This window comes from Hemiscyllium ocellatum, chromosome 12, assembly GCF_020745735.1.
Source record: "Hemiscyllium ocellatum isolate sHemOce1 chromosome 12, sHemOce1.pat.X.cur, whole genome shotgun sequence".
NCBI classification, from domain to species: Eukaryota; Metazoa; Chordata; class Chondrichthyes; order Orectolobiformes; family Hemiscylliidae; genus Hemiscyllium; species Hemiscyllium ocellatum.
Window position 1 is genome coordinate 32,897,170 of NC_083412.1, and position 24,082 is coordinate 32,921,251.

At 39.9% G+C, this 24,082-nt stretch overlaps 1 protein-coding gene across 1 annotated transcript in view; it reads left to right on the forward strand.

Moving 5' to 3' along the window:
* cnksr2a (connector enhancer of kinase suppressor of Ras 2a) overlaps nt 1-24,082 on the forward strand; it is a 481,257-nt gene that overhangs the window by 106,142 nt on the left and 351,033 nt on the right. The window contains exons 2-3 of the mRNA XM_060832965.1: nt 13,718-13,881; nt 21,926-22,128. Coding sequence (XP_060688948.1) covers nt 13,718-13,881; nt 21,926-22,128 — 367 coding nt within the window. The remainder of the gene's footprint in view (nt 1-13,717; nt 13,882-21,925; nt 22,129-24,082) is intronic.

A 24,082-nucleotide genomic window follows, 5' to 3' on the forward strand; every position in this document is an offset into this window, starting at 1 on the left:
TCTCCATTACTCAAGCTATCTGCATTTTTCTGACTGAGAATCCGATTAATTAATAATCAAACTCCAGGCACGTTGTGTGACAGATTAGGTACTCTGTTCTCAACAGGTGTTTCTTTTGTCCATTCCAGCTTGTTTTTCAAACTGAACTGCGAGAATATTTTCTTGTGACTTCACCCTTTCTCTCTGAGGGCTGTTTCAGAACTATTCTATTACTTTTGAGTTCTCTTTAATCACTCCGTTTGTCTCCTTCCATTGCAACTATTTCTTTTCCAATGCTGAAAACTGCACTTGGCCAAATATATTGTTCATTCTTCAACATATTTTAGGACTTGCTAACTTGTCAGTCCTACAGTTGCTTTCAAATAACAGCCAATGTTAACAACATATTTCCTAGTGACACGAATTGTATTAACTGTCAACATTGAATATTCTTGTTTACCTGTTTCTCCAAGCTCAGTCAATATTGTTTTACAGCATGTTGGCAGAGGCAGATAAATTCCTGACTAACAAGGGAGTCAAAGTTTTTTTGGGGGGGGGGGGGGGGGGGGGGGTAAATGTGAATGTGCAATTGAGGCTACAATTTAATCAGTCATAATATTATTGAATAATAGAAGACATTCCAGGGGTCGAATAGCCAATTCCTGTCCTAGTTTGAATGTATGTAACATGTCCAAACTTTATCTCTAATCGTTTAAACACTAATTCAACCAATGCAATACAATAAGCTGCTGGCTTCCCTCAAGCACTTGTGCACACTGTATTGGATTCAAAGCAGAGCAGTAGCATGCTTTTCCTCTTTTGGTACTTCACTGAACTACTAAAATGCTTACTGTTGTGAGGATCTCTTGAGATGTATTGACATGAGATAGCAATATATATGTACAAGTATCTTATTATTCAATTACTGAGTTAATGATAGAGACCAAAGGAGTTTGGGCTGCAGTCAGGGGAACAAAACAAACAACAGGTGGATGTGGGAAATAATTCTGTTTTTTTTAGTGATGACAAGCAGAAATGGAATACTCAGCTGGCTTAGAAGTGAGCCCAGAGAAAACAGAGCCCAGAAAATTATACACTTGCTCAGCCTGCTGTCTACCTCTCCAGCAAATGCAGCAGGGACTGCTGCTGCAGAGTGGGTTTCCTTAGCCATGCAAGGCAATGTCATAGAGCTGACTGCTCATGTCCGAACCATCATCTTACAAGACAGAAAGCTGCCGATGACAATGGGAATTAAGGGTGACTTGATTCTGGAAAAGAAAAGAATTAAGATGTGTGGAGTAGAAGAATTTAAACTTGAGTTTAATATGACTAGTGAGCAATTTATTTATACTTGGATTTAGTACACATTGGACTGTGACCTCATGCAATAAGTACTGAATTAGTCACTGAAGCATTTGCAACAGTGATCACTGCTTTCAATGATTACATTAGTTGTTTGATATTGGTAAATGCTAATGATACCGCAGAGAAGAATTTACCTGAATGCAGGAAGATGTTCACTGATACTGCACTGGCACTGGTGTTGAACATATGGAACGTTCCACACATATGAAACAAAACCATTGAGAGTTCAACATTCAGACAAAAGGGCTGGGGAATTCAGACATAATGAAACAAGAAAATAGGAAGCTTCCCCATGCTGAAACATTTGTTGTTATTTTTTACCAATCAGGAATTTGTGAAGGATCAAGTTGCAAGTGACAAGGAGTAATGTACTTTACTTTCAAGTTTTTGAATGCACCTCCTATGACACCAGCATTGTGCATTAGACACTAATGATTGCCTGCATCCTAAAACCACCAGTGTCACACCCAACCTTGGAACTTGAAGCACCGATGAATATAACTAACCGGGAATGCAGCTTTGCGCCTTGCAGTGGGAGGCCTACTTTTATCGTTTCCTTGCTAGAGTCTTTAGCTGCTTTACCATCAGACTACTAGGAGCAACATTGACACTGCTTCATGTCATCACAGCTTCTCCCTGAGGCTCCCGCACCTTCATTCCACTTGTCAGCTCTCGCTCTGGTAGTTTCTGGTTCCATCCCAAGAGTTCATCCAATAAACCAGCTTGACATCCTCACTGCCACTGCTATCGACCGTCCAGCAGCCACTGCAGTAACCATGGGGCTCAACACAGCTCAGGGAGATTGTGGTACATTAAAAATGATAATGGAATTTCTTAATATTCCTGGTTCTCTTTTATTCCCAGAAACCTCATTGAATAAATTCAACTGAAAGATGCTTCATAAATCCTGATGAGCAGCAGGTTTGACCTTCTGGTTCTAATTGACTATAATGTAATTCCAATTATAGTGTCTAATTCAGGGCATCACAATTTAGGAAAGATTTGAAGGCTGCTTTTTGTGAAAATAGATTCAGGGGTGAGAGTCTTTAGTGACATGGATAGTTTTCAGGCAGACCTCAAAGATTTTATTTTAACCTGGGCTTCTCTTAAGATTTCCTGAGGCTACTTTTGGTTTTTAATTTCATTAATTCCTTCATGGAATCATTGAGTCATTTAGTAATAATACCTTCCATACTTATGTTGCAATGCTGCTAATTTGGACTCACACAAGAGCAGAATTAGAAGAATTCATCTTTATTCACGATAATCTTCACCACTTCATTGAGCTTAGAACCATAAAACACATGGAAATAATTAAATATTCAGACTGCACAGTATTTAAATTGGCACAAGGCAACAGGCATAAGTGAGCAACTAGTTATTTGTTTAATGAAACCTGGCATGGTTCTATATATAAAAGATCCATCACCCTAAGCATGTCTTCTGTGAGGTTACAGTTAAACCATTCTGTGTTTTGATCTTTTGCAGCTGCTGCACCTCAAGTAATTCATTGCATGTAAGTGCTTTGGAATGTGTTAACATACAAATGCAAATATTTGTGGAATAGAACTGTTCATAGAATCCCTACAGTGTGAAAACAGACCTTTCAGGCCAACAAGTCCACACCAACTCTCCAAAAAGCATTCCACCCAGACTCTCCCCCTGCCCTATCCTTTGACATTACCCATGGTTAATCCACCTACCCTACACACTATTGACAATTTAGCATGGTCTATCCACCTAAACTGCACATTTTTGGATTGTGGGAGAAAACCCATGCAGACATGAGGAGAACCTGCAACTTCACACAGATAGTCACCTGAGGCCAGAATCAAACCCGGGTCCCTGGTACTTTGAGGCTAACCACCAAGCCATTGTGCTGCCCAAATCATGTGGGGTATGGACAGAGGAAGTATGGGGAACCTCTTCACATTTGCAGAAGATGAAGAAAAGCAAGAGGACATCAGTTTAAGGTGAATGGCGAAGAAGCCAAACACAATATGAGAAAATATGTTTCCTTTTACATCACAAATGATTAAGATCTGAAATGTCTGCCTGAGATTGTGATGGAGGTTGATTCAACTATGGCTTTTAATGTTAATTAGATAATTAAGTGAATAAAAAGTAATTGTCTGGTCATAGGAAAATGGCAGGAGAGTAGGTCTAGTTGATTTGCTCAATCAGAGAGCCAACATGGATATGTTAGTCTGAACGGTTTCTTGCTGCGCTGTAAACATTCTTTGATTCTATGAATATATTCTTCATTGACAAGCTCTCATTTGAGAAGAATTGAATTTAAACAAATGATTTTAATAATATCTACCAGTGTCTGAGGGCATCTGAACTTATGAAAATCTGAAGTATCCAGTCGAGTTGACTCTTAAATTCTAGTCTAAAATTCAATCTCTAGATATTTGTTTATGTCCAAACCTTTACTGTGGTCAGTGGAGAAAAGTGAGGTAAGATCGAAAAATGTTTTGATTGTTATATTTGGGAACCACTTCAGAAGCACAAAGTAAACATAACAACTTTAGAAATTTATGTGTGGACTCAGTTCCTTCCCTTTTTCGTGAATCTGTTAATGTTTCAAGATTGTTGTATATTCATCCCACAGTCCATTCTCACCCCATTCCCCACATCCTGCTAATTATTGTGATCTTTAAAGTATGTTGGTTGGCATAGTATGGATAGAGCTGTAAAGAGCTACATCAGGAATGAGTTTCAAACATTACTGTGGTGTGGTTTTCAGCAGAAACGCCTTCAGAAAAATCATACTCAACTGCCAGTTGACAATAGGATCTTTAACTGCAAAAACAAAGTTGGAGTTTTAGGCAGGTGGTAATTAAAAATGAAAAATCAGAATTTGTTGCGGTTTTGGTCGCCGAGTTGGGAATTTGTGTTACAGACGTTTTGTCCCCTGTCTAGGTGACATCCTCAGTGCTTGGGAGCCTCCTGTGAAGCGCTTCTGTGATCTTTCCTCCGGCATTTGTAGTGGTTTGAATCTGCCGCTTCCGGTTGTTAGTTCCAGCTGTCCGTTGCAGTGGTCGGTATATTGGGTCCAGGTCGATGTGTTTATTGATTGAATCTGTGGATGAGTGCCATGCCTCTAGGAATTCCCTGGCTGTTCTCTGTTTGGCTTGTCCTATAATAGTAGTGTTGTCCCAGTCGAATTCATGTTGCTTGTCATCTGCGTGTGTGGCTACTAAGGATAGCTGGTTGTGTCGTTTCATGGCTAGTTGGTGTTCATGGATGCGGATCATTAGCTGTCTTCCTGTTTATCCTATGTAATGTTTTGTGCAGTCCTTGCATGGAATTTTGTATACTACATTGGTTTTGCTCATGCTGGGTATCGGGTCTTTCATTCTGGTGAGTTGTTGTCTGAGAGTGGCTGTTGGTTTGTGTGTTGTTATGAGTCCTAGTGGTCGCAGTAGTCTGGCTTTCAGTTCGGAAATGCTCTTGATGTATGGTAGTGTGGCTAGTCCTTTGGGTTGCGGCATGTCCTTGTTCCGTTGTCTTTCCCTTAGGAATCTGTTGATGAAATTGTGCAGGTATCCGTTTTTGGCGAATACATTGTATAGGTGTTCTTCTTCTTTTTGCAGTTCAGGTGTTCTGCAGTGTGTTGTGGCCCTTTTGAATAGTGTCTTGATGCAACTTCTTTTGTGTGTGTTGGGGTGGTTGCTTTCATAGTTCAGGACTTGGTCTCTGTGTGTGGCTTTCCTGTATACCTTTGTGATGAATTCTCCATTAGGTGTTCTCTGTACCATCACATCTAGGAAAGGGAGTTGGTTGTCCTTTGCTTCCTCTCTAGTCAATCGGATTCCTGTGAGTGTGGCATTGATGATCCAGTGTGTGTTCTCTATTTCTGTGTTTTTAATGATTACAAAGGTGTCATCCACATATCTGACCCAGAGTTTGTGTTGAATTTGTGGTAAGACTGTTTGTTCTAATCTTTGCATTACTGCTTCTGCAATGAGTCCAGAAATGGGTGAGCCCATGGGTGTGCCGTTGATTTGTTCATCTATTTGATTGTTGAATGTGAAGTGTGTTGTGAAGCACAGGTCCAGTAGTTTGAATATGCTGTCTTTGTTGATAGATTCGACGTCCTGTTGTCTGTTCTGTATGTCCAGCAGGTTGGCTATTGTTTCTCTGGCTAGGGTTTTGTCGATGGAGGTGAACAGTGCCATTACATTGAATGAGACCATGGTTTCTTCCTTGTCTATGTGTATTTTTCTAATGATGTCCAAGAATTCCTGTGTTGATTGTATAGAGTGTCTGGATCCGCTGATCAGGTGTTTCAGTTTCTGCTGGAGTTCTTTAGCCAGTTTGTGTGATGGTGTCCCTGGTAGTGATACTATGGGTCTGAGTGGGATGTCTGGTTTGTGCACTTTAGGTAGTCCATAGAATCTGGGGGTGTTGTTGCTTTCAGGTTTCATTCTTTGTAGGTCAAACCTGGTTATCTGTCTGTTTTTTTGTAGGTTCCTCAATGTGTTGTTTATCCTATTGGTGAGCTGTGGGGTGGGGTCAAACTCCCTCTTTTGGTAGGTGTTGGTGTCTGCAAATAGTTGTTTCGCTTTTTTGATGTAGTCAGCTTCGTTCAGGAGGACCATCATTCTGCTTTTGTCTGCTGGTAGTATGATTTGGTAGTATGGAAGACAGCTAACGATCCATGAACATCAACTAGTCACGAAACGACACGACCAGCTATCCTTAGTAGCCACACACGCAGATGACAAGCAACATGAATTCGACTGGGACAACACTACTATTATAGGACGAGCCAAACAGGGAACAGCCAGGGAATTCCTAGAGGCATGGCACTCATACACTCATCCACAGAGTCAATCAATAAGCACATCGGCCCAATATACCAACCACTGCAACGGACAGCTGGAACTGACAACCTGAAGTGGCAGATTCAAACCACTACAAATGCCGGAGGAAAGATCACAGAAGCGCTTCAGAGGAGGCTCCCAAGCACTGAGGATGTCATCTAGACAGGGGACGAAACATCTGCAACACAAATTCGCAGCTCGGCGAACAAAACCATAACAATGAGCACCCGAGCGGCAAATCTTCTCACAAACTTTGAACACCTACAGGAGAGAGACGCTAAGACAAGCCAGGAAATGGGAATCCTGTGCCAACCGCCTAAGTGCCACATACGAACAACTCCGATTCTAGCATGAATGCCAAAAGAATCGAATCCTTCCACCATGTGTTAGATACAGACCACCAGTCAACAACCCACAAGCCAGGGACACAGCCAGACAGAATGGATTCAGGATGATCCAGGTAATGATTACAGATGCTCACAACCGACTTCACAAATACAGACAAGAAATTGCGGGCCAAAAATCGTTAATTTCAAAAACCACCAATCAGGAATGGACCCGGGCCATAGAACAGGCCGTCACCATAGGACAGAACAGGACCACATGCCACAAAAAAAAGCACTAAAAGAAAAAATGGCCAAACTAATACACAACAGAGAGGACACCACAACACACACCTGGGTTAGAAACCTCTCCCACAGACAGCTCACAGACACGGAAAGAACAATACTGGCCAAGGGACTCAACTACAACCACAGGGACGCCAAGACAGCAGACTTCCTAGCAGCACTAGAATGCACACTCAGGAACAATGGACTGACAGAAGAGACACAACAAACAGTGAGACAAAGTATCATACCTCTGGTAACAAGGAAAAGACAAACACATAACCTCAACACCAAGGAGAGGGAAGCACTAAAATCACTAACAAATGATAAGAACATAATCATACCATCAGCAGACAAAGGCAGAATGATGGTCATCCTGGACAAAGTAGAGTACATCCAAAAAGCACAACAACTACTTGCAGATACCAACACCTACCAAAAGAGGGAGTCTGACCCCACCCCACTGCTCACCAATAGGATAAACAACATACTGAGGAACCTACAAAAAAATGGACACATAACCAGGTTTGACCTACAAAAAATGAAACCTGAAAGCAACAACAACCCCAGATTCTATGGACTACCTAAAGTGCACAAACCAGACATCCCACTCAGACCCATAGTATCACTACCAGGGACACCATCACACAAACTGGCTAAAGAACTCCAGCAGAAACTGAAACACCTGATCAGCGGATCCAGACACTCTATACAATCAACACAGGAATTCTTGGACATCATCAGAAATATACACATAGACAAGGAAGAAACCATGGTCTCATTCGATGTAATGGCATTGTTCACCTCTATTGACAAAACCCTAGCCAGAGAAACAATAGCCAACCTGCTGGACATACAGAACAGAGAACAGGACATTGTACCTATCAACAAAGACGGCATATTCAAACTACTGGACCTGTGTTTCACAACACACTTCACATTCAACAACCAAATAGATGAACAAATCAATGGCACACCCATAGGCTTACCCATCTCTGGACTCATAGCAGAAGCAGTAATGCAAAGATTAGAACTAACAGTCTTACCACAAATTCAACCCAAACTCTGGGTCAGGTATGTGGATGACACCTTTGTAATCATTAAAAACACAGAAATAGAGAACACACACTGGATCATCAATGCCACACTCACAGGAATCCGATTCACTAGAGAAGAAGAAAAGGACAACCAACTCCCATTCCTAGATGTGATGGTACAGAGAACACATAAAGGAGAATTCAACACAAAGGTATACAGGAAAGCCACACACAGAGACCAAGTCCTGAACTATGAAAGCAACCACCCCAACACACACAAAAGAAGTTGCATCAAGACACTATTCAAAAGGGCCACAACACACTGCAGTACACCAGAACTGCAAAAAGAGAAAGAAGAACACCTATACAATGTATTCGCCAAAAACGGATACCTGCACAATTTCATCAACAGATTCCTAAGGGAAAGACAACGGAACAAGGACATGCCGCAACCCAAAGGACTAGCCACACTACCATACATCAAGAGCATTTCCGAACTGAAAGCCAGACTACTGCGACCACTAGGACTCATTACAGCACACATACCAACAGCCATTCTCAGACAACAACTCACCAGAACGAAGGACCCGATACCCAGCATGAGCAAAACCAGTGTAGAGTACAAAATCCCATGCAAGGACTGCACAAAACACTACATAGGACAAACAGGAAGAAAGCCAACGATCCGCATCCGTGAACACCAACTAGCCACGAAACGACACAACCAGCTGTCCTTAGTAGCCACACGCAGATGACAAGCAACATGAATTCGACTGGGACAACACTACTATTATAGGACAAGCCAAACAGAGAACAGCCAGGGAATTCCTAGAGGCATGGCACTCATCCATAGATTCAATCAATAAGCACATTGACCTGGACTCAATATACCGACCACTGCAGCAGACAGCTGGAACTGACAACTGGAAGTGGCAGATTCAAACCACTACAAATGCCGGAGGAAAGATCACAGAAGCGCTTCACAGGAGGCTCCCAAGCACTGAGGATGTCACCTAGACAGGGGACGAAACGTCTGCAACACAAATTCCCAGCTTGGTGAACAGAACCACAACAACGAGCACCCGAGCTACAAATCTTCTCACAAACTTTAAATCTGAATTTTGATATCAAACTAACCTCATTACCCCTCATTGTTATTGAGATGGCAACAAAATAATTTCAAGCATTTGATGAATGTTGTTGGTTTTAATGCTCCAATTGTTCAATTGAAGTTGAAGATAATGGAGCATCTTTTGACTTTGAAAAATCCTGATTGTAACCAGCACTGGAAGACAGTGAAAGATCAATGTTTATGTTGTGGAGAGATTAGATTAGATTAGATTTACAGTGTGGAAACAGGCCCTTCGGCCCAACAAGTCCACACCGACCCGCCGAAGCGAAACCCACCCATACCCCTACATTTACCCCTTACCTAACACTACGGGCAATTTAGCATGGCCAATTCACCTGACCCGCACATCTTTGGACTGTGGGAGGAAACCGGAGCACCCGGAGGAAACCCACGCAGACACGGGGAGAATGTGCAAACTCCACACAGTCAGTCGCCTGAGTCGGGAATTGAACCCGGGTCTTCAGGCGCTGTGAGGCAGCAGTGCTAACCACTGTGCCACCGTGCCGCCCACATGGAGAAGAAGAAAATAAAAGTGGAAGAAGTAATATGTATGAACCATAGAGGTCTCGGCAAAGTAAGACCAAATTGTTTGATATTAAACTTCTGGCAATATTACATATAATACTTTAGCATACTTATCATACACAAAAAAAACAGAGTAAGCTAAAGTCACTCAGTCAACCCACTTTATTCCATCAAATCCCTGTGTGATTAACACAAGCAAAAACAGAAATTGCGGAAAAGCTCAGCAGGTCTGGCAGAATCTATGGAGAGAAATCAGAGTTAACATTTGGGTCCAATGACCTTTCCTTAGAACTAATGGTACCTAAGAAAAGGGGGTTTTTTTATGCAAAAGATAGGGTCGGGGAGGGGGTAAAGAGTAAATGACGAATGTGGATTTGTGTGGAATACTGTTTGTGGATTTTGGGAAGTGTTAGAAGTGAGTGAGCTGTGCGGAGTTGGAAGACAATGAGTTTGGAGGCACAGAGGGAGAGATCACCCTCTGAGGGTGATGAGGTTAGTGATACAATAGCCACATTTGTGATTGATCCCATCATGGGCTTATTTGCTATCACATTTTGAATTAGGAAACAGTAACTTCCTTTCCTGACATCTTGGGAATGGGAGAAAATCCCTATTTTTCTACATTGTCAGTATAACCTTCAATCCTGCTTCTCAAGTGTGTAGCTACAGCAAAGCTTTCAAAGCAGAAAGTCAGGCTTAATCAATTCCCTTCCCTGGAAATTTGCTCCACAGTTTTATGCCACATCTCACTGGGGTAATCAAGTCCTGCTATTTCAGGATTTTTCCCAAAAGTTAAAGATTTTTAAGTAAGAACATAAAATTTACCTGATTTAGAGGCCCAGGTTGTCAGAAAGCATGGCCCAGGTTTCTGTACTTAACAAGAATGACTATTTATTATAAATAATTTGACTCTTTGCAAGTTAGTAAGTTCTTTGCTTTAGCCGTTTATAACGCTTGGCACGAGTGTCATGAGACTTGCTGACAAATCATTTCAAAATACTGGTTTCAAAACTACTCTTTCATTTCAGTCCATAGATTGACAAAAAAAAGCATAAAAATAAAAGATAAGTCCTTACATATGTTCAACTGAGGAAAAGAACCATTTCATATTAACAATTGAGACTTATGGATTATTCATTCTTTTTCTATGTGTTATCCAAGCAAAATGTAAATGCACTTCTCCCTCAATGATTTTTTTGAAGGTTGAATCTATCATCCTGTTTGTCTTTTGGTGAAAATTAATTAAGTCACTCAGTATGAACTTGGATTGATCACTCATCTGTGAATTATTTCAAATGTACTGGTATTCACTCTGACATCCAACGATCTGGACTGCTTGTTCACTTCAAAATTGGCCTTACATTTGGCTGAATATCAGTATGACCAATACCAGTGTCCTAAATTGTCTTATTAATAACCTGCCTTCTGACCAGATGCATTCCAAGTTTGAGTGATCACTCCAAATCCTTTTCTTTGTTTTTCTGATAGGAGAGACAAATGCTTTTGTGTTCTACACATTTACAGTTCTCTGCTCCTTTGTGCTTTATCTATGCATATATAAACGGTGAAATACATCTGCTGTTTCAGAGCCATCCAGATAATTAGTTCAGGTTTTTTGAAAGGTCGTCATCCTCACTTCTACTTATTCCTCCACCACAAAACTCTGCCATCTGTAGATTTAATAAGTCTGTGACATCATGTTGTATGGCAATTCAATATTGTAAATGACATAGACTGGATACCATTGGAACCCTACTCTCTACTTTGTCTTGGGCAGAGCATTTTTCAATGGTCATCCCATCAGTATTCTGTCCTCAGGCTTGTTGTCAGCCTGTCTAGACAATTTGTAAAGCACCATGTAGGTTTGAAACCTCCTTATTACCCTCATGAGAAACTTACTGCAAAGCTTAGAAAAACCAAGTAAACCATATTTATTTAATCACTGGCATCCACAATTTTAGCCATCCTGTTATAGAATTCCACAAGGTGTTACATCCTCACTCCAACACTGAGCTGATTGCTACCAATGGTACTAAATTCAAGTGCTTATTTGTAGACTCCTCTAAAGTGCTTCAGGAGTTGTTCTCACTGTCACTGACATTAGGCTTTAAGATACTAGAATTCACAGATCCTTCCTCGAATCATCAATCTAACTTAAAGTAGGCAACAAAAGCCTGTCTCAGAAGCAATATTTTTCACATGTGGAACTCTGTGGTAGCTAGCTTTTTCTGAAGATACATTCAACTCCAGTCGCGTAGCTAATCATTACAGGTTGTCATATATGAAAGATTAGAAGTAACAGCATTGCATGACCAACTTAGATAAAGTAAAATATTTTATATTCAGCTATGAAGATTTTTTTTAAAAAATGCGCATGATCCTATTTTCCATTTAAGTAATAAGAGTAAGAAATGGGAAAAGTGATTGAAGGTGGATATCAGTGAAGTGGATTTTCTGCTTTCTGTAGATAAAACAGGTTCTTTGCTTCAAAATCAAAGGAATTGTCAGTTTTTCATACTTGCACCACCACTGTGCACATCTCTCTAGCAGCTGAATTCTCTCTATAAACACTCCCAATTGCTATAATGGTCTCCTTAAATGCTTTTACTTGGACTAAATTTTTGATAACTTTCCTCATAGCTCATTTATTAACTAGAAAAAAAAGGATATCAAGTTATATGTCTTTGATACCCATTTGAGATTTTTTTGTGTTTGCATTAAATTTCCTTGAGTTTGAATTTAAATCATTCTTGTCACAAGTACCAAGATACAATGAAAAGCGTTGTTTAGTGTGCTATGTAGACAGATCATACTGTACAAAGTGTATCAGGATAGCAGAACAGTGCAGAACACAGTGTTACAGCCACAGAGAAGGTGCAGAGAGAGAGATCAGATTTAACATTTGAGACATCTGTTCAAAAGTCTGGTAACAGCAGGGAAGACGCTGTTCTTGAATCTGTGCGTGCCTGTATTCAAGCTTTCATATCTTCTGTCTGATGGAAGAAGGTGGAAGAGAGTTTAACGGGGTTGGGAGGGATCCTTGATGTTGGTTGCTTTCCTGATGCAGCAGGAAGTGTGGATAGAGTCAATGGATGAGAGGCTGGTTTCACGCGATGGACCGGACTGTGTTCACAACCCTCTGTAGTTTCTTGTGATGCATCCAGGTGGGATGCTACGGTGCATCAATAAAAATTGGTAACTGTCCTTGTAGACATGCCAAATTTCCTTAGCCTCCTGAGAAAGTAGAGATATTGTGTTGACCTGGGTGGACCAGGACAGATTGTTGATGATCATCACTCCTGTGTACTTAGAGCGCCTGCGTCTCAGCACCGTTGATGCAGACAAGGGTGTGCCCTCCACTCCATTTCCTGAAGTCACAGACAAGCTCCTTCAGTAGCTCAATGTATGTCATTAGAAATTGCATTTTCTGTTAAATTTGAATAATGTGGCTGATTTTAATAGATGAGAAAAGATTTGGGATATTTTTAAACATACCGGAACTGTAATTTACTGAAAACAAAAATAAACACATAAATATACAATGGTGTTAAGCATCAACTTACTTCAATATTAAGTTAGAATGAGCTTTTATAGCTGGTTCTAATATTGAAAAGAGTTTGTGAAAGGACTGATCACTGTGGGAATCAATCGTTGATTATCAATGAGTGAGTGAGTTGATTTCCAAAGTGTGAAATTGTATGTAAGACAGAGATAAATAGATCCTTGATTATTAAGGGGATCGAGGTTATGGGGAGAACACAGGAGAATGGGATTGAGAAAAAGATCAGATGGTGGAGCAGGCTCATTGGGCTGAATGGCCTAATTCTGCTGTTATACTTAATGGTCCAATTTTGCTTTTGAGACAAGAGGCCAAGGTGCTACCATTAAGGTACAGCCGGCATCTCAACTGAGGGGTTGACAGATTTACTTGATACTTTTGGCTTTGGTTTGAAATATATATTTTATAACTTATACAGTATCTGTTATATAGCAGCTGAATTTATGGTTTACAAAACATTAGATTACTGCAGTTCAGCAGATTCAAATCTTGTCACTGTGGACTACAGAAGTACTGAAGGGAAATTAAACATTTGCATGTTTTATTTGCTGTCACACATAACTCAAAATTGGTTCCACATAACTAATATGCAACAGCAGTGCAGCTCCAATGGGATGTGCTGTGTACTGAAATTTGTACTTTACGGAAGTTTAATTTTGTTTTCTGCTCATTATCATTAGGCCTTGATGACTGCCTGCAACAGTACATTAAGAACTTTGAGAGGGAAAAAGTCAGTGGAGATCAACTTCTGCGAATCACTCATCAGGAACTGGAGGAGCTTGGGGTCACTCGTATTGGCCATCAGGAACTGATCTTGGAGGCAGTGGACCTGCTGTGTGCTTTGGTGAATACAATCTCTTTGCCTTTTCTATATCAGAACTTTTAAGAAATGTGTTTCAAACTCGTACCTTTTCAGAAAAGACAGTTCGTAATTGAAGAAGGAAATTTTGCAGGGCTGTGGCGAATGAATGAAGGATGGGTACTAATTGGATAAATCTTTCAGAAAGCCCAAATGAATTGTCTGGTCTTCTGAACTGTCGCATTCAATGACTTTTTTGCAACATATGGCAACAGGCAGCACAGCATGAGTCAGAAAGCTTAAAAGTTGAAGTCAGCAGCCATTTCTCTTCCTTCCCTGATCCCCAGTCCTGTTTAGGCTCTGCTGATCGAGTTCAGGATGAAGCATTGGTTTACAATGCTAAGTTTTTCAGTACTATAGATCTGGGAATTTAACGTCTTACATATTTCACAGTCAGTTTGTCTTCTCTATCATAAATGCATTCTGTATGGAGGCCCTGTAGGGAATGTAATGTATTAACTAGGTTGTTTTGCTAACAATATTTACAAGTTTTAGCAGAAAAAAAGCAAGTATTTAAATGTGTTTTTCAACACTCCATTGATTAACTGATGTTGTTCTGTAATTCGCATGTGGTCTTTTCCACAGTTATTATTATTAGAGCTACTCATTGCGAAAGTAACATTTCAAATTTTGCAGATACAATACTTAGATGTGTTGTGAATTGTGAGGAGGAAAATGATAGACTTAAAGAGGACATAGATGGGCCAGTAGAATGAGCAGACTGACGGCAGATGAAACCTGATGTAGAGGAGTGTGAAGTGATGTACTTTGGAAGCAAGAATGGAGAAGTAGCATCCTATGGTGTAGGAACAGAGAGACCATGGGAAAGGATGGGTATTGGTGTACAGATTGTTGAAACTAACAAGGCAGTTTGAGAATATGGTCAATAGGAGCACACAGGATTTGGAACTTTAGGTACAGAGCCAGAGAGTGGAATCTTATTAGCTGCATCAAATCAGCTTTTGGAGGTAGGATGACATACTCTGGATTTGTTCTCACCTCTGCATAATCTTGTGAGAAAGCAGAATCTGAATGACTTTGCCACCTACCTAGGAGTGGCAGACAGATAAATATCAGCAGATTAACGTCTAGGAACAAATTGGACATGTTGCTGAAATCTTACTTGTGGTGGATGGCTCCCCTGCTGAAGCTAAGTCTGGCACATTTCAGGAGGTGTTCTGTCAGAAGCAGAACAAAGTCTACCAGCCACTGATGCCAGGTCACCACAATTGCAACTGTGAGACATCACGCGGAGGAACATCTTCGCCGAACTGATGGCCTGAAAGATCTGGTCACACTTTATTTTGTGTCCAGTTTTGAAGTCTGCAGAGGACTCTTCCATTGCAGGCAGGCCTGTGATTTCCTGCCTGCATTGACAGAGCCCACTCCTCTCAGTGGGGTCCAGCTACTAACAATTTTGGGTACTGTAAGTGGTCCACCCACTTGGGAGTCCATCTGTGGTTCTTGGACTGGCACTGGGAAGCAGCCTGTTGATACTTATCTCCAGAAACAATGCGCAGGCAATTGGATCTCAGAAGCAAAAGGTGTCAGAGCTCAGAAAGTATTCAGGCATGTATTTGAAAACAATGTCAATAACTATACGTGCTTATATATTGCCGATTGCACTTTTACTGTAATGAAGCCTTTCAAGTTGCTTCACAGGAGCATTATAGAGCTACGTGTCACTTGTGCCTCATAAGCAAAGGTCAGGTCAAAAGCTAGGTGTTAATACATTTCTTAAAACAGAAAAGAAAAGTGGGAAGGTGTTGAAAGGGAATTTGAGAGCTCAGGGAAGACTCAATGGTGGGAGCAATTAAAATTGGGAGGGCACAAGAGACCAGAGGATTGCATTTATCTCAGAGAGTTGTAGAGCTGGAGGAGATCACAGATGAATTGAAAATAAGGTTGTGAATTTTACAATCAAAGGCATTGCTTGACCAAGAGCCAGTGTAAATCAGTGAGAACTCAGGGGTGATGGGAATGGAACTTGATGTGAGTTAAAATACGAGAGTAGATCTTTGGGTGGAGCTTAAAATGTGAGAAAACAGACATAAGTGTATTAGAATAGTCGAGTTCAGAAGTAATAATGGATGGGGGTTTCAATGGTACGTGTGTTGCAACAGGGATAAGTTGTGGGAGGGTACAGGGTAGAAGTAGACAGTCTTAATGACAGCATAGATATGAATTGAGAAACTGGTCTACAATTCAAATGTTCCACCAATATTGTGAGGAGACTGGCTTAATCTCAGACTTAGTAGGGAGATTGATGGAGCCAGTAGGGAACATTGGAATGGAAAATGAAGATGATGGCTTCCTTCTTCCTGATGTTTAATTCGAGGAAATTTCTGCTCATCGGTGCTACATATCAAACAAGCAGTTCACAAATATCTAAGACGATGAAGTTCAAGGCTAGGAAAGTTGGTGAATCTTGATAAAACACTGATTTGGCTTTAGCTGGAGTATTGTACCAATTCTGGAGAATGCACTGTTTTCTGTACAGTGTGGCGGAGGCAAATTCAATTACATTTTCTAAAAGGAATGAGATAATCACCTGAAGAGATAAAAATTGGAGGGCTTCAAGGTAAGTCTGGGGATTAGCTGAATTGCTGTTGCAGAAGAAAAGACAGGATTTCAATGAGCCACCCGGTCATGTTTTGAACTGCAACCATTCCGTGTACTTGCAGCAACAGTGAAGCAACACAATTATCTCAATCTTAAGATTTGTCCTGGTAACTGCCTGAGAATTATGGTGTAGAAAGGACAAAAAAATATGAATTGCACACCAAATAAAAAGGCAAAGACCTGATTGGCAGAACTCTATCATGGCTAAATTAAACAACAATCCTGAAAAATCAATTTTAAATTTCTCGTATGTATCATGATTAATAAGTTACAAAGTTAGAGTATAGTCTCGATACTCAACTTGTAATAATATGAAAAAAGCAGACAAATTGGCATGTCAATGTCATTTTAAGTTCCTGAGTGAAAACCTCATATAAAAGCTCTTTTATCTCCTTAGAAATCAGAAGTGCCTTAATACTTGTCTTTTTTGCAAATTTCTTGATTTAACTCTGACCTATTGCCCCCCAATTGAGAGAATTAATTTCCACTTCAACTGTTGTCACTCAGATTCCATTCTGTCTGTCCATCTGTTTTCTTTAATCTCTGGTCCTGCTTATTACTTATAAATAAATTCTGAATTATGTTCTAATTCAATTAATTCATCGATTCCCCAAAGTATTTTGACAGCTTGAATTATATCCTTCGATATTTTCTCTGGTTGAAACAAACACATATAATATTCACAGTCCTGTGAGCTTTGTGTTAGAGCCTTTGACAGCACAGTTAGTCTGAATACTTCAGTTTATACTTCTATGCCTAGTTATAGCTGATTTCACTTTCAGAAATATATCAGAAATGTTAAAAAAAAAAGAGTGCTCTGGCTACTGGCACTGTTTTCATATGTGGAGCATTCCTCATAATATATCCTCACTGTTCCACAGTAGAAGTGAGGAAAAATGAGCAAATATCATCCAGAATTTTCCTGGTCACAGATCAGCTATGATCCCATTCCCCAACTACTCATTGCAGGCTCCAGAAAGATACTTCCTTACTTTTAGAAGTTAATGCCATTCCCAAATAAGTTAGGTGTGGTAATGTAAACCTTTAGAAATTCCCAAGGTATGTATGTGGATGGAGGCTGGAAAGGTTATACTGCTCAAGTGTAAAAATCTCTGATATCTCATCATTGTGAGCAGTAGGTTTTTTCTGAGTTATTTGTAGTTGAGAGATGATAGAAATAAAAATCAGGCAACTCAATAATGGCTAGGCAATCCCCTTGCTTGGCTTTTTAAATGGAAAAGGTAGAAATTACTCATCCCTTATGAACTTTAAACCTTTCAATTTTAATTGAATTAATGTTATCTGGATTCATCAGCAAATCCTGTTCATTTATTTATCAAAGCCTGTTTCAATGGTCTCTTCAGTCAATCCAGAAAGATAGAACGTGAAAACAGAATGTGGTCTTTTCAAATAAATGTGGATCAAGAGTGTTCAATAGTTGACTGATCTCAATGGAAATGTGAACGTTAATGACAGCTTCATGTCCAGCAGAGGCACTGGATATATCTTGGTGAGACCCTTGATATAAAATCGGCATTTTTGAAGCAGTCAAGCAAATGAACAGAAGTACTTTTACACTTTGGTGAATAATGATTTTGAGAATTGTCTTATTACTTGGTCTCCTGCATCTGAATAATTTTCAAATGTGAAATTGTGACTTAAGCTCTGCGATAACCAGTGTTCTTCACACAGCTGATATGAGTGAGCAATTCCAACTGTCCCATATTCACAGTTGTAGGATTCCCTTTTTTTGTAATTAATGAAGGACCTTCTGTGATTTTCAACTTATTTCCCTTTCCTCCTTGAATATAAAAGGTAGAATTTACTGTACTTTTTTGAATATGTTCCTCTAAGTGCTTCAAAACACTTTGTATTAAATTGCTTTGGGAATGCTATTTTGCAAAGTGGCGGCAAGCTATGTCAGTAATATGGCGAAACAGTGAGATGAGTGACCATCTGGCCTGTTTATTTTTGGGTGCACCTGTTGAAACAATGCTGGGACACCAGGTGATAGTCTACCGTCTCTGAGAAGTAACACAGGTGCTTTGCACTAACTTAATATCACACCCGAATGCTCGGATTTAATATAGAATCCAACAGCACAGTTTGCTGACAGTACCGCAGTATGACTGGATTATGAGATTAGATCCCAACGTTGGACTTAAACCAACAAGAAACTGACCCAGAGGTAAAGGGTCACCGGCTGGCACTGGGCTGCAAGCTGCTCTAGATGTAAATTATCTACCCAAGATATATGAGTCCCAGCCCTCAGTAGTTAAAAAAAAGCATGATTATGGATTGCACTTTCATCCCTTGCTAACTTTCCTCAAACTAATTGTAACTGCAGCAGATTGGAGCTGTTTCTGTGGGATCTGTTTATTTGTATGGAAGGTCTTCGTTAAATAGAAAGTTTATTATAGCCACAGAAACATTTTTATTAAAAAATGTGAAGAGTCCATTTATGTATAAGTAGAAGGAGGAAATTAGAAGATTTTGCTGTTCTTCGGTCTCTTATAAGAAAATAACAATAATGATACAAAGCTTACCTGATCATTTGTCACTGTACCTTACATGTAAACATACTCAAATTATTTTAACATGGAATTGCACAAAACTATATTTTCTCAGTAGCTCAATAAATGTCCATTTACATTTGTAGAGTTATCGTTCAAAGAAAATGAGAACATATTTTTGTTCTAATGTACATTATCCACAGTCACATATTATTCTTGTGTTTGATGGAAGCTTTGCATCAAAATGCCCAGTATTTTTGTAGAGACCTTTAAAAATGGTGGGGAAAAGTTGGAAAATCTGCCCCAATTTCTGACCATTTATTAGGATCCATTTCTTTTTTGTGGAATGGGTGAGGCATGCATCACACATGAAGGGGCCCTGAACTCATTTTAACTTATTTCTTAGTTCAGACAAGCTTCATTTTAGCTGTTGTGTGGGTTTCAAACCCCAGTATGAGAGTCACGAATTGATGATGTAGGCGTAAACTCTCTTGAAGAGCAGATGTAGCAAAATATATTTGAATTTAGCAGGGTAACGCAGTTGATGTGGTTTACGTGGGCTTCAGTAAGGCCTTTTATAAAGTGAGGCATGGAAGGCTTGTCCAAAAGGTAAGAGCCTATGGGATCCAATACAAGTTGGAAAACTGGAAGCAAGTGGGAATGGTGGAGAGTTGTTTTATGATTGGAAACCTGTGACCAGTGGTACCCTGGGCATTGGTGTTGTGACCCTTCCTCTTTCTTATGTAGATTGACAACTTGAATGTAGAAGATTTAAGTTAACAGATCAAATGAACATTTATGGTTTTGTTGCAACTAAGGAGCTTGTCTCAGGCTGCAGTCTGATATTGACCAGCTGGTATTTTGGGCAAAACAATGGAATTTAATCCAGTAAGTGCAAGGAGATGCATTTTGGGAGGTATAGTAAGGAAAGGACATACACAATGAATGGTGGGTTGGCAGGGACAACTGAGGAACAAAGGAACTTTGATGTACAAATCCTTAGATCCATGAAGGAGTCGGCAGAAGTAGACGGGATGGTGAAGAAGGCATATGAATTCTTGCCTTCATTAGCCAAGGCATATAATATAGGAACAAGGAAGTCTTGTTGCAACTATATAAAGCTTTGGTTAGGCTACAGGTGGAATACTGTGTGCAGTTCTAGTCACCACGCTATCAGAAGGACATGATTACAGTGGAGAAGGTGCAAAGGCGATTCATCAGGTTATTGCCTGGGATGAGGAGAGATTGGATAGACTGGGTTTGTTGTACTTGAGCAGAGGAGGCTGATGGGGCATCTGATTGACGTGTGCAGAATTATGGAAGGCAGAGGTAAAGTAGATCGTGAGAATACTTTTCTCATGTCTAAGACCAGAGGGCATAACCTTAAGGTGAGGAGTAAATGGTTTAGAGGAGGTATGCGATAGAATTCTTTCATCCAGAGTGTAGTAGAAATATGGAACATGCTGCCTGAGAGGCAGGTACTCCCACAACATCTAAGAAGCATCTGGATAAGTATTTAAAATGGCAGGACTTGGCAGACCATGGGCCAAATAAGGTAAATGGGATTACTGTAGTTAGGTATTTGTTGGTCAGTATTGATGTGGTGGGCCAAAAGGCCTTTGATGTGCTGAATGACTCTATGACTGTATTATTCCAGAAATAGCATGTGGTAAAATAGGAATAGAATCGGATGTGAGAGATGCCATGTGGGTAGGCTTGTTGGTTAATGTGGTGCATTTGGTGAGATATGGTAACAAATGGCTCAGTTGGCCTCATAGCAAGAATCTCTCTAAAAGCCTGCCCAACTTACACTTAGCCAATAAATTAACTTACTCCCTTCTAATATTTCGAATGCTTAGATGAATTTCAAAAGTCACTATGATCTCAGCAGGGTGTTCTGAATTCGTAGTTTGATGAGTGTACTGAGTACAATGTTTTGACATCGAATTACAAAATCCCTACAGGGCAGAAAGAGGCCATTTGGCCCATCGAGTCTGCACTGACCTCCAAAGAGCATCCACACAGATCCAATCGCCACCATATCCCTAGCCTGGACACTATGGGCAATTTAGCATGGCACCAGAACCAGGATTACCTAGCTGTCTGGCTATAATACATACCTCTGGTTATAGTGAGTGGGCGAATCAGACTAGCAGTGGATGCCATGAGGGTGGGGAAGTGAGTTTGGGATAGCAGTGTGAGAAAATTCACTTGGTCTCATAGAGAGAAATCCTCTGTGAAACTCGTCAGAAATGGCACAGTCAAAATATGATCAGATCTAACCCAGCGTTTTGAGTTCGATATATCTCTTCAAGTTCACAGTGAGACATGTTAAAGTGGGTGTGGGGACCAGAGAAATTAAGACACTCTGTACCACATCAACAGCTCTTGGTGAAGTCATCAAAGTGCAGGTAACAGATCAGAGGCTTATCAGACTTGAATGCTATCTCTGTTTCTCTCCTCACTGCTACTGCCAGACCTGCTGAGTTTTCCCAGCATTTTCTGCTTCGATTTTTGATTTTCAGCACATTTTTGCTAATAGCTGACTATCTTCAGTGAAGTCTAAATTATGTTTATACAACTTTTTTAAAAGAAATAAATAACAAATCTTAAAAGTGCACATTGTTAAAAGAAAGAATATATTGGGGCTGTGCTTTATAAACATATTTCATACATAGTACCTGCTCAAGAAAAGTCAATTTGTAAATTCTCAATTATCTTCTTGTTTTGGATATTGGTTGCAGTGCTGTGTTTGAAGATGGGAGGGTCTGCAGTAGAAGACAATGCTTAAGCAATACCACGTCTGATTGTTAGATGTGTTTGCAAGGATCAATCAGTACCATCGCGGATTTTCAGACTTACACAGAATTATTTGACCTTTGCGTCTTTTTCAGAACTATGGACTTGAAACTGAGAACCTCAAAACACTATCGCACAAACTGAACGCCTCTGCTAAAAATCTTCAGAACTTCATAACCGGCCGGAGGAGGAGTGGGCACTATGATGGAAGGACTTCAAGAAGATTGCCAAATGATTTCCTGACGTCAGTGGTGGATCTCATAGGCGCTGCTAAGAGCCTCCTGGCATGGCTGGACAGGTAGTTCTCAGAATGTAGTCATTTGTACACTCTGAGTGAAAGACTGTAAATATGTGTAAGGTTATTAGTTGGTTCGAATCAATGGAGCTCTTGTTTACCTTGGTAATTAAATTTCCAATCATCCCTATTACAAATTCTACACACCCTTTTGGGTCAACAGTACATTTAATTCAGTGACTTTGTTGGTATGTATTGACTTAGGGATAAATTTCAGTTGCACAAATTTCAATAAAAAATAGGTTAAAAATTGAGTTTCAATAAATAAAATTCCAAAATTCACTGTTACTATCAATCTGGAATACGTATCAGGAATAAATGAAATGTTTAGAGATTTAAATCATGAATAATCAGCTGAACAATTTGTTTAAATGGTGTAGATGCTATGGATGATCATTCTTGTACATCTTCCTGTTAGAAACACTGTAATTGTAGAACGTAAAAGGTGAATATAAAAAAAATGGAAATACGACATTTGCAGGACTTTAACAGAAAAGAAAGGAGCATGAACAAATTCAAACTTCCATGAATGTTCAGAGAACACTAGTATAAGCTCAAAGTCCAGCAGCAGTTACCACAGTCTATGTCCAGAACTCAGAAGGAAGATGAACCAGCAATATCTGGTAAGCTGTGAATTGTATAAGCATTACTACTGGGGGGGGCGCAATATAAATGCATGTGCAAAGAAGTCAAGTGAAATACTTGCCAGGTGCCTTTATTATGACAGAGAAAGTAGGGATTCAGCAAGTAAGAATTTCAAATTAAATTTGAATTCTTATTGAGATTAGGCTGTGAATTTCAAGAGTCACTGGTAGCCATTGACCCATGCTGACTGGGTGGTGGCCTGTTCAGATGGCTGCCTTGATGTTACCTGGAGTAAATGCAATGAATGAAATGATGATCAGCAAAGATGGCCACCATCCACTGAGCATGCAAAGACAGCCACCTGTCCACATACCTACCAGTGATTCTCAGTGTTCACAGCTCTTTGTAAGCTGTGAAGCAGGATTGTGGCAGGTTTAGCAAGGGATGTCCCCAACTACAGTAAAGAAAGCTTTTACTGACCGTGGGAAAGCCTTGGTTCCACATCACGTTCAGTATTATGAGGAAAATAGAGAAAGGACCATAATTGCTCGGAAGACAACTGATGGGAAAGTGACAATGAAGTGATAATAAGAACGCAACAGAGAGGAATCAATTTGTGAAGAAAACAGCCAAAAAATGAAAAATTGAAGACGTAAAACCTGAAACCAAAGACACTTCTCAATATCATCACACCTCCGAATCAATCTGAACATGCAAGAAAAGATCGAGATCATTTCAAGTCAGGACAACGGCCAAGTACTGTAGGTGCTGAATTTGATTTGAAGTTATCATTTATAGAATTCCTACTTACTCTGTCATAAAAAAAGTGTCAGGTTGATGTTTCACTTGACTTCTTGGCGCATGCGTGCACCTTGCACCACCTAGTGGTAGCGATTAGACAATTCCCAGCCATCTGGTAAAATGCAGAGTTGTTATTGTGTATGGGTTTTCAGATCTTATTTTCCAACAATGGGACTAGCAAAATGCACCCCAGAATATCAGACCTAGACATTATTATTTGGATGATTTTGTTTGCTTCCAAAAGAAGGCTTGCAGATCAATTACCTTGGCTACAACAGCAATACTCAGTGACCTTTTGGCTGCAAAACCCTATTGAGATAATAATCGTTATTCGCAATGTTATTGGCTTGCCCGTGCAATTTTGAAACATGCTATATAAATACAAGTTCTTTATTTGTTAGATAGCTATATGCTTTCTCTATTGCCAATTTTTACAAACTAGAGATGCCCCCTTCAGAAATATGCATGCATATCTATAGATAATACTTGTATAAGCTGTTGGCGCTAAAACACAAATTTGTTACTCAAAATGAGTTTATCTAATAAAAGAATAGTAAATTTTGTTTTGTTG